A 12,582-nucleotide genomic window follows, 5' to 3' on the forward strand; every position below is an offset into this window, starting at 1 on the left:
GTTGATTATTGTTGCCCCTTACCAAAACCCCCCTCCCTCCTCCCTCTCCCCCCTCCCACCCAACAATGTCCTTTCTGTTTGCTTGTCATACCAACTTCAAGGGAAAAAAAAAAGAAAAGAAAAGAAAATTATATTTCATTTAATTAATTAATTAATTTTTTTTGCCTTTTTCGTGACTGGCACTCAGCCAGTGAGTGCACCGGCCATTCCTATATAGGATCCAAACCTGCAGCGGGAGCGTCTCCGCGCTCTCCCGAGTGCGCCACGGGCTTGGCCCAAGAAAATTATATTTTAAAAAGTCAGTCTTCTCTAAAAGTTCCCATTTGATAGATAACACTATAACAACATAAGAACTCATACAAATTTGGAAGTTTTCTGAGGATAAAATCTCTTCTGGTAATCCTAGACTTCTAAGTTTCTATTTAAGGAAAAAAACAAAAACAAAACAAACAGTTTTAAACAGCCCAGACTGGAATATTATTAGAGAAGAATACAAAGGACTTGGTTCTAGTAATGTCTTGAAAAGAAATGCAGAATTTCTATGGTTCAATTTTCTGATGATGTGTAAATGAGCACCTAAAAGGCTCTCAGTAAAATAACATAATGTGTTTTTAAAAATCAACTAAGGTAAAATAACTACAAAAAATTAACTCTGTCTCAATGAGAAAAACCCAGGCTACATGATTTTTTAAAATAATACTGCATGGAATGCTGGAAATTTAATGTATCAATAAGTCACATCTTTCTGTAGTAACTTGAAAACATCGGCAAGACAATATCACACACTTTTGTAGGTAGCACTCTACCAAGGAGGAATGAGATGTCAATAATGAGGTTAGGAAACAGAAGCTAACTTCTTATGAGGGATGTTAGGGGCATCAGGGATTTTGAGGCAGAATCTTGTCGCGTTTTCACAGGTGTATTTATAATACCTTGCACAGTATATCGTATAGAGTAGCTACTAAATAAATATACCGAATGAAGGAATGAATGTAGAAACAGATATTCAGTTAGGATTCAAAGTATATTCTTTAGAAAATTACCTAGTAAATGAAGAATTCTAAACACTAAATGAGAATATACTCATATTTCAAACATACAACTTTTTCAAGTAATTATACAGAGAGTAATTTTTAATTCCAACTATTGTAGTTTCAGACTTAAATCAAGAGAAGATTACTATTAAAAAAACATGTCATACCAAAGAAAGAGCTACTTGAGTCTGATGTAGAAGTGGTTCCGGGAGGGAAGAGAGGTGAATACATTCAGGAATTTTAATAGTGCCTCCATCCAAATCTGCTATGATTACATCCAACTGAGACAAAAAACAAAAAAACAAACCTATAATTAATAGTGTATAAAGTGTATTTGTTCTTAAGCAAATTAATTTGGCCTTGACTAATTCGAGAAAGACCAGGTTTGGAATTGACTCTTGGCTGCACATAGTAAGAGAATTCTGGATTCATGGCTTCTCAGCTACCCTCTATTTCGCAGCTTGCTATGAAATTAGGTATGGCATCTAACTAAATTTCTGTCAATGGAACATGAGAAGTGATACGTGCCTTCCAGCCCTTCAACAAGGGGGTATGTAAGGCTCTCCTATGCTCTCTTTCTTCCCATAAGCTGAAACTATGAACTGGCAACAACCCAGCCTTGAGCATTCAGTTAATGACAATGCCTGAGGGGATTCTGGTGGAAAAACAAGACTGAAGGCAGTTAAGACCTTGAATGAAAACATGCAGCAAACTGGTCTAACATAATGGAACATCTCTATGGACTGCTGCATGAGTATTAAATAAAATTCCACTTTGTTTGAGCCATTGCATTCTGGATTCTTTATTACAGTAGTTTAGCCAAATAAATTAGTATTTACTTAGAGTTAATGAACAAAGAAATTAGTATAAATCAAAAGGGTACTGTTTAGGTACTTAAGAAAAAAACTGACTTGTAACATTTTACAAGAGTCTACTTAAAAATAACTTATGTAAAAGAGTAGACTTGTGATTGCCAGAGGCTGGGAGGGGTACCAGTTATGGGAGGATGGGAAGAGGCTGGTCAATGGGTATAAACTTAACAGGCAGGTATGAGGAATTAGCAATAGCATTCCAATATACTGTGAGGGTGACTATGATTAACAGTAATATATTGTATATTTCAAACTAGCAAGAGAGGATTTTGAAAGTGTTGCCAATTACATGTATTGAAATATCACAGTTTATGTATGCCATAAATACTCATATGTACAATTATTATGAGTCAATAAAATAAAATTTAAAAAACAAAATTAAATTTAAAAAATAAGTTACACAGAAATGTAAGAGAAACTAGCCAAGATTAATGAAATTGTTATGTTGGTAATATGATTATAATTCATTCTAATTTATGAAACTCACATTTGGTGACAGCATTTGGTTTATCATCTCCAGTGATTGTTTATATTTAGTGGTAAGAAAATTATTTCCAAACCAGATGAATATGCTTCTAATTAATACTAATTGGGTTTTACCTTATATGTCTACTGATTGACACACATTTTTATATGGTGATACCAAAGTTAAATAGAACTAGGTATCAACATATAAGGTTAGAAAGAGTGACTAAAATATGAATGACGGTCCTGTTTATAATGTTGAATAATCTTTTGTTAGTTTAAGTGACATCTCTGATTTGATTGCAACTGTAACTACCATCTAAGTACCAAAAGAGCTTACTTCTTTGCTGGCACTGAAAACAGAGGTAGAAGTACAAAGTCTTAAGGATCTGTGGATCATAGATGTCATGTAGCCTAACCTCCCAGTGAAGAATTTTTCTTATACTCCCTGAAAAGTATCATGTGATCTGTTCCTTACATTCTACTTAGAGTGCTTAAGAGTACACTCCTCAACTCACGTACAGAAACCCATTCTATCACTGGGCAGCTCTAATAGCTGGAAACATTTGTATTGAGAAGAAATCTGTTTCTATATCCACAATACCCACTGATTTTATTTCAGCCTTTTGGAATTACAAAAAATGAATCTTACCTTTCCTTTGTATGACAGCCACATAAATATTTATCTTTAGCTATCAAATAGTATTGGATAATTACTTGAGAGAATTTCCCTAGGTCCTTACAGTTTCTAAACTGTTGGCAATCCTGGATTTCCTTCTCTGTCCCTCTTAAAGTGTGATATACAAAACTAAAAGGATTATTCCAGAACTGGCTTGAATGTAGAGTTTGGCATTTCTATTCATATGGCATTAAAAATACAAAAATTTGGTGGGGGGGCTTATATTGAACTTGTGTTCCACTAAAACCCTTCACTCTTTTTTTTTCCCCATAAAAAAAGGTTTTTTTGTTTTGTTAGTTATCAGCCATTCAGTAGTAAGAGAGACCTCACTTCAAAATATGAATAAATTATGAACTAATAATAAAAGTATAAATAGAATATTAACTAATAGGTTATTTTATCTTCCTTTTACGTATATAGGATGAGAAATACAGAAAGTAAACTTATGCTGAAAGAAGAGTATTTAAAAATATTAATAAATTTCTTTTTAAAATTGCCGATACTTGCTATACAGCAAAATTAATATATTTAGACTTCTCTTCAATGATGTTTATCTTCCAGCCAATCTTTTCTACTGAAAATGCAACCGAACTGAAAACAGTAATCAGTTGAAATGTTATAGGACTCAAATAAGTATAATAGATTTCTGGACTCAGAAAGTGGAAATATTAAAGATGAATACTTACAAGCTCATGGATATCAGTTTTAAAGACAGAATGTACTCCAATAATGAAAGGTGTTGGGGAACTTAGAACTTCCAGTAGCTGAGCTGGGAGAATGGGAATATAAGGATAACTGGAAATAATAAAAACATGTGTCAGATATATTTGTTTTTCCACAATATAAACACTTTGTTTCATGTTTTATGCTGTATGAAATTTAGATTACCTATGTATACAAATTATCAATAATATCATGCTTGTTAATACTAAAATTTTGAAAGGACTGATTTAAAAAAAAATCATCATGTGAAGGATATGACCAAGTATAACAAGATATAAAGTAAATAAAACCCAGGCCAGCTTTCTTATCTCTTATTCCTCCCAGGCAAGCAATCTCTTCAGGTCTTTAAACATTGTTTGAAAACGTTTTTCCTTAAATAGAAACCTGACATTAGACAATTAGACACTAACACTGACTCTCTGATAGGGTCTCCCCTGTCAATACTAGATCAGGACTTGTCCATATAAAACAATCATTCAAATTCCATTTTCTATACTTGATGTTTGCATTCAATTAGAATGGTAAAACATAAAATTAAAAATTAAAAAAAAAATTTAAAAATCAGGCCAAGAACACTCTATCTTATCTAAAAGGTTAAGAAAAGCACACAGATAAGAAAAAAATTTTAGAGAAATTTTGGAGACAGTCTAAAATTTTGTCTATTTTCTATAAACTTAAGTTTCGTCGATGTTATGATTATCAAATTGATTAAACAGTATATTAGAGTAAAATATACTATTTATAGCACTATTGTTTTCTTCTCTACTGTATTATTTTGGAGCAACGCCCAAACATCATTTTATACATAAATACTTTAGTAATATCTAAAAAAAGATAGGGGCTCTTTTAATTAATAGAACCATAATATAATTATAACCCCTAAAAATTAATAATGATCCTTTAATATCAAATACTCAGACCTAACTAAAGACTTTTATCACCAACTATATTCAAAAAGAATTAAATGTTGGTGACAATACTATTCAAATTAAATATTTTTTTCACTAAACTAATCAACACTCAGTAACGGACAACTTGGAAAAATCCCAAATTCTAGGCTAGATTTTACTGGAATCATGACTCTCAGAAGGGTGTAACTGGAAAATATTTATGCCTGTGTGGCTCAAAAATCATCGTGCCATGACATTTTGACTTATTATTAATAAGTAATGCATAATTTGGGAATAAACACAATTACCGAGTAAAAAAAACCTCACCTATATTTAAGAGGAAACATTAAAGATTCCAGGGCTCTACAAGCATCGCTAAGTCTCTGGAAACTTGCAGAATGGAAGAGAACCTTATTTTCTGTGAGGACTGCACAAAAGAGGCTGAGGACATTTTGAATTCCTGAAAACACAAGAGCAAAGGCTTACCACATACATTTAAATTTATATGTGTTGCCAATAATCATAGACTTAGAATGACATGGAAAGGAAAAGCCAATATTTTGTAATCTCTGAAGGAAAATTTTATTTAAACTATACATTTCATATAACCTACGGGTATTTGTTATCCCACACTTTCAGTTTTGTCTTTATTCTCCAAGGCTGTGCAAAGTTCATTGAACATATTACTTATTTAGAAATATACATTACCTTCTTTTCAACTTCATTTCTAAGGTCTGAACTTAAGTTCTTGTTTTACACACTGGCACTTTTCTACTAACTTTCTCCTCCTATTAAAGTCTATTTGTTTGATGTTAATATAACCATACCAGCTTTGTTGTTGAAATTTGCCTAGTCTTTTTTCATCTTTTTACTTTAACCTTTCTCTACTTTTTGTGAATGGTTTACAGTTGATATAATTAAATTCAGTCTGACATTTGTCTTTTAATCATGTAATCAATGTATATTTACTGTAATTATTGACACATACACAATACACATAGATATATAGTATCTTATTATATTCTTTTTATTTGTTCTACCTCTTCTTTTAATTTCTTTTTGATTTCTCCTGCCTCTTATCTCCTCTGCTAGTATGGAATTTATAAGCTCTGGTTTTTTTTTAGTGTAACTTTAGAAAACACAACATGCATGCTTCTCAAATTGAAGTTAAATAAGTACATCATTTATTTTCTCCTTTTTATTACTGACCCAAATCCTTTTCATTATATCACTTCAACCTTAATCACATGAACTCACTAAATCAAGAGTCCTCATCTGTTTTCTCAAAGTAAAATACTTCCTATTCTTTTCTTTACCATAGCTTACCCCTTCACGTGACATGTGCAAATTTCTTCTTGGTCCATTATTAACTGCTATTCTCTTTTATCATTTCCAATTCATCGCAGGTGATACATCAGAACCTATAGTTTAGATTTCTAATCTTTTCTCACTTGGACTAACTTAATAGTTTCATAACTGGTTTTCTAATCCAGTTCATATATTCCCTTCAAATCTATCATCCAGACAGTTTCCAGAATGATGGACATAAAATACAAATCTGTTTATGTCACTTTTATTCCTCAAACCCTTCGATATCTTCCCATCCTTTTGGGCAATGATTTTCAAATGGAATTTCAAGTTGAAATTCTGTTCCACAACAGCAATTTAGGAAGAGAAGCTTTGCCCCTGAACCTCAGTTAGCAAAATGAAAAACAAAACAAAACAAAACCAAAGCCTATCTTTTAGGGTTGCTATGAAGAAGAAAGATAATGCATGGAGTTCTCAGCATAGTATCATGATAAATAATCAACATATGCTAGCTGATTCAGTGATTAATATTGTAATTGTTGTGGTTATTTCCTTTGAAGTTAGGCTTCTGATGCTAAAAATGTTTGAAAACATGTAATCTACAAAATTAAGTCTGTGCTCCATACCAAAATAGTCTTACCAATCCCGTTGCCACTTTCTACCACTCTGTGAGATACTTCTTTCACTTTGATATCTCTGCTTCTTTGCTCATGTTCTAGCTGCCTGACGTCTCTTTACTAAAACGTGAGTTCCTCAAAGATTACATGAGGTCTTATACACTGCTGTATCCCTCCTGATTAGTATACAGTCAGCACACAAGAATGTTTCACTGAACTGACAAGCTCTCTAAATGGTAATGTGAATCACTATGTGGGAAGAAAGAAGGAAGGAAAGAAAGACCACAGTAGGGAGCTGGACTTGCAGAGGGAGAGAACTTTCCTTGGGATACAAAGTGGAGTGGAGAGAGAATGCACACCGGGTACAAATGCAATTTGTGATAATGGGTACGCTGCCAGTATGAATCTGGCTTTCACATTTTGGGCACGAGGGGTGATAATCAGCTTTGTATCTCATGAATATTCATAACCACTAATAAAAAAAGATTTTCATTAAAAGGTGTCAGATTCCACACGTAAGTGAGATCATTTCTCTTTCTGTGCCTGGCTTGTTTCACTTAGCAAAATGTCCTATAGCTTCATCCATGTCATGGCAAATGACACAATTTCCTTCTTTTTTATGGCTGGGGTGGGGGAAAGGGAATGGGGAGTTGTTGATCAAAGAGTGCAAGGTCTCATTTAGAAAGAAGGAATAAGTTTTTGAGACCTATTGCACTGCAGGGTGACTACAGTAAACAATAATGTATTGTATATTTCAAAATAGCTGAGAGAGCAAATTTCAAAGACCTCACCACAAAAAAATGGTAAGTAAAGTGAAGTGATGGAAAAGTAAGCTTTATTTAACCATTCCACATTGTACACATACATCAAAGCACTACACTGTGCCCCATAAATGTATACAATTATGATTTGTCAATTAAAAACAATATTAAGGGCCGACCCCGTGGCTCACTCGGGAGAATGCGGCGCTGGGAGCGCTGCAGTGCTCCTGCCGCGGGTTCGGATCCTATATAGGGCTGGCCAGTACGCTCACTGGCTGAGCGCAGTGCAGCTGACACCAAGCCGAGGGTTGCGATCCCCTAACCGGTCACACACACACACACACAAAAACAAAAAATCCAAAAACCAATATTAATAAAAAAGATGTCTAGAGATATCTTTATAAATTCAGTAAGGAAAGTGAAAAATGTACAAATCATAAACAAAAAGATTTTTAAATTAAAAATTTCTGTGTCAAAAGATAACATAAAAAAAGTGAATACAATTCTCAGACTGAGAAATTACCTAGAAAGTATATAAATGGAAAAGATAAGTGTCCAAAATATGGTTTTTTTTAAAAGTAAGCAAGCAGGATAAGAGAATAATATGAACTCACATTTTACAGAAGACAAAACAAATACTGATAAGCACACACAAAAATGCTCCAATATCTCTAGTAATCAAAAAAATTCAGCCTAATAAATCAATGACATGATTTCACACCTATCAAGATAGCCAAAATTTAAGCCTGACAATTCTAAGTTTTTATGAGGATGGGGAGGAAAAGGAACTATCTATGCATATTGTTGTCAGGAGTATAAATAAAGATGCACATACCTTATAACCTAGTTATTACATCATTTCTAGTAATTTCATTCTTTGTTATTTATCACAGAAACTCCCTCACATGTACCCAAAAAGACAAGTGTGAGGTAGTACACTAAAGCAGTATCTGAAATAATGAAAAAAGTGGACACATCCTAAATGTGAGAATGAGTGAATAAATTGTGGTAAAATCATACTATGAAATCACTATACTTACTCTAGTTGAAGGTGGCAAATGTCTGAAACAAAAAATTAAAACTAAAAATTTATTATTCAAAATCCACAAAACTAAATAATTATTAAATAAATTTAAATATAATTTTCAAGTAGTATGAATTTTTAAAAATAAATTTGTAGCATTAATATTTGTGGATTTAATTTACATTTAAAAACCCCACTAAGATGTCTGGTACACCTGGATAGCAGTGAAAATGACTGCTCTAGCACTACATATATCACCATGAATAAACATAATCCTGAGTGAGGAAAGTAAAGTGCATAATGATTATATAGTATGATAGCATTGTGTAGTGTTTAAAACCATTCAAAACACTATACTATATATTGCTTAGGTATATACAAATATGCAAAGTATAAAGATACATCTGGAACTAATAAACACTAAATTCGGATAGTACTTATCTCTGGGAAGAGTAGGCATATGCAGGTTGTTTCATATTTATGACACTATATTTATTAAGCCAGATTATGAATACATGGATTTTTTAAAACATTCGTTTGGAAATAACTTAAAACATACAGAAAAGTAACAAGAGTAAGAATAATACACAGAGCACCCACACCGCCTTTACCATGATTTTACCCATTGTTAACATTTTGTTCCATTTGCTTTATTTTATTCATGTGCTAGAGCACTCATACAAGCATCTCCACACACACACACACACACACACAGACAATTTTTTTGAGCCATTTGAGTGAAGGTTGCATACATCATGACATTTGTTCCTCAGTATGTGTATGCTTACCTAAGAATAAAGATAATTCTCTTAAATAGCCACAGTAGAGTTATCACCTTCAGCAAATCTAACATTGATACAGTATTTTAAACCTAATCTCCCATCTGTTTTCTGACAAAATTGTCAGTTGACCCAATAATATTCTTTAAGAGCTCTTTTCCTCCAGTCAGGATTCATTCCAGGATCAGATATTCCATTTAGTTGTCATATTTCTTTGCTCTCATTCAATATTGAGCATTTCCACAACTTTTTATTTATTTATTTTTTTACTGAAGTAAAATTCACATAATACAAAATTAACTATTTTAAGGTGAACAATTCATTTAGTATATTCACAATACTGTACAATCACCTGTCTAGTTTCAAAACATTTTTATCACTCTCCAAAGAAACCTCATATCCATTAAAGCAGTTGTTCTTCATTCTCCGTACACACTGCCTCTAGTAACCACCAATCTGCACCCTCCCTATATAGTTTTACCTGTTCTGAAAATTTCATATAAGTGAAACCATACAATATGTGACCTTTTGTGTCTGGCTTCCTTCACTTAGCATAATGTTTTCAAAGTTCACCCTTGCTGTAACATGTATCAGTACTTCATTCCTTTTTATGGTTGAACAGTATTCCATTGTATGTATTTACCACATTTTGTTTATCCATTCATCCCTTGATGGACATTTGGGCTGTTTCCACCTCTTGGCTATTGTGAATAGCCAAGTACATTCATGTACTTATTTGAGTACCTGTTTTCTATTCTTCTGGGTACATATCTAGGAATGGAATTGCTAGGTTATATGGTAATTCTATGTTTAACCTTTTGAGGAACTGTTTTACACAGCAGCGGAACCACTTTACATACCCACAAGCAATGTGTGAGGGTTCCAATTTCTCCATATCCTTTTTTTGGTTTGTTTTTTGTTTGTTTGTTTTTTGACCAGTAAGGGGATTGCAACCCTTAGCACGCTGTGGTCTGCACCATGCTCAGCCAGTGAGCGCACCGGCCATCCCTATATAGGATCCGAACCCGCAGCCTCGGCACTGCCAGCGCCGCACTCTCCCGAATGAGCCACAGGGCTGGCCCTCTCCATATCCTTGATAACCCTTTGTGATGGTTAATTTTACGTGTCAACTTGACTAAATTAAGGAATGCCTAGAAACCTGGTAAAGCGTTATTTTTAAGTAGGTCTGTGAGAATGTTCCAGAGAAGATTAGCATGTGACACTGAGTGAACTAGGTGAATATTCACCGTCTCTGTGGGTGGGCACCATCCAATCTAGTTGGGGCCTGGACAGAACAAAAACAGAAAAAAGATGAATGTATCTCTTTATCCACTGTAGCTAGGATACACTCATGTCCTATCTTTGGACAACAGAACTCCAAGATTTCCAGCCTTTGGTTTCCAGAACTTATAACAGCAGCACCCCTCAGCTCTCAGGCCTTTGGCCACGGACTAAGAATTACACCATTGGCTTCCCTGGTTCTGAGGCTCTGGACTTGGAATGAGCCACACTACCAGCATCCCAGGATCTCCAGTTACCAGATGCTGATTGTGGGACTTCTCAGCCTCCCTAATCACATACGTCAATTCCCCTAATAAATGCCCTGTCATATCTATGTACATATCCTATTGGTTCTGTCTCTGGAGAACCCTAACTCACACACATTTGTTTTCCTTCGGTATAAACAAAAAATTATACCCATCCTAGTGGGTATAAAGTGGTATTTCATGTGGTTTTGACTTGTATTTCCTTAATACTAATGATGTTGAACATCTTTTCATGTGATTGTTGGCCATCTATATTTTCTTTGGATAAATGTCTATTCAAGTCCTTTGTCAAATTTTGAATTGGACTGTTTGTATTTCTGTTGGTGAGATGTAAGAATTCTTTATATATTATGCATACTAGGTCCTTATCAGATATGATGTACAAATATTTTCTCCCATTCTGCAGGTTGTCTTTTCATTTTCTTGATAATATTCTTTGATACACAAACATTTTCAGTTTTGATGAGATAAATCATAGATAAATTATACTTTCCCTTTTGTTGCTCATGCTTTCGGTATTGTATCCAACATCATGAAGATTTACCCCTGTTTTCTTCTAAGAGATTTATGGTTTTAAGACTTATATTTAGGTTATTAATTCGCATTATTTTTGGTATATGATGCAAGGTAAGGGTCCAACTTCACTCTCCTGCATGTGGATAACCAGTTTTTCCAGCACCACTTATTGAAGAGACTATTCTTTCCCCACTGAATGGTGCTGGCACTCTTGTAAAAAAAATCAATCGGCCATAGATGCACAAGTTTCTTTCTGGACTGTAAACTCTACTCCATTGGTCTATATGTCTATCCTGTGCCAGCTCCACACTGTTTGCTAACTGAAGCTTTACAGTTAAGTTTTGAAATGGGGAAGAACAAGTACTCACACTCTATTCCTTTTCAAAAGTCTTCAGGAGCTCTTGAAGTTCCATATTAATTTGAGGATCAGCTTTTCCTATTTCTACAAAAAAAGGCCATTGGAATTTTGATAGGGTGTGCATTAAATCTGTAGATTGCTTTGTGTAGTATTCACATCTTAACAATGTTAAGTCTTCCAATCCATGAACATGGGTCTTGTTTAATTTCTTTAAGTAATGCTTTGTAGTTTCCGATGTACAAGTCTTTCACAACCTTGGTTAAATTTATTCCTAAATATTTTACTCTTTTAGATAGATTGTAAATAGAATATCTCCTTTTAAGATTGCTCACTGCTTGTGTATCTTTTTGTAAAAAAACTCTTAGCTCATGGGTGTGCAAAAATGGGTCACGGGCCTGCTTTGGCCAGTAGAACCATAATTTGCTGATCACTGCTCAAAATGTTTCTCTTGGAAAACAGCATATAGTTGGATCTTCCTTTTTTAAAAAATCCAGTCTGACAATCTCTGCTTTTGGATTGGAGTGTTTGGTACATTCACTTTTAACATAACTATTGATATAGAAGATTTATGTCAACCATTTTGCTACTTATTTACTATGTCTTAAATGTTTTCTTTTTGTTCCTTTGTTCTTCCTTTACTGCCCTCTTTTCTATTAAAGATTTTTTTTTTTAGTTTATCATATTAATTCTGTTGATTTTTTAGTTACTTTCTTAATGGTTGCTCAGGGGATTACATTACACATCTCAAGTTATACACAATCTACTTTAGGTTAATCCTGACAATTCTAAAGAAATATACCAGAGTTGCTCCACTATAGTTCCATTTTCTTCCCCCTCACCTGTGTTCCTATTGTCACATATAATATCTATATATGTTACAAATACAATAATACAGTGTTATGAGTATTGCTTACACATTTTTATGATTTTAAAAGAGATAAGAAAAGAGAAAAATATACAGTCTTTTATATTTATCCATAGACTTACCATTTCCAGTGATTTTCATTTC

At 33.7% G+C, this 12,582-nt stretch overlaps 1 protein-coding gene across 4 annotated transcripts in view; it reads right to left on the bottom strand.

The window, feature by feature from the left end:
* SBF2 (SET binding factor 2) overlaps positions 1-12,582 on the bottom strand; it is a 465,129-nt gene that overhangs the window by 200,088 nt on the left and 252,459 nt on the right. For all 4 annotated transcript variants that reach the window (XM_063093054.1, XM_063093057.1, XM_063093056.1 and 1 more), the window contains exons 7-9: positions 4,991-5,123; positions 3,737-3,845; positions 1,202-1,315 (exon numbers count right to left, since the gene is read on the bottom strand). In XM_063093054.1, the coding sequence (XP_062949124.1) occupies positions 1,202-1,315; positions 3,737-3,845; positions 4,991-5,123 (356 nt within the window). The remainder of the gene's footprint in view (positions 1-1,201; positions 1,316-3,736; positions 3,846-4,990; positions 5,124-12,582) is intronic.

This window comes from Cynocephalus volans, chromosome 4, assembly GCF_027409185.1.
Source record: "Cynocephalus volans isolate mCynVol1 chromosome 4, mCynVol1.pri, whole genome shotgun sequence".
NCBI classification, from domain to species: domain Eukaryota; kingdom Metazoa; phylum Chordata; class Mammalia; order Dermoptera; family Cynocephalidae; genus Cynocephalus; species Cynocephalus volans.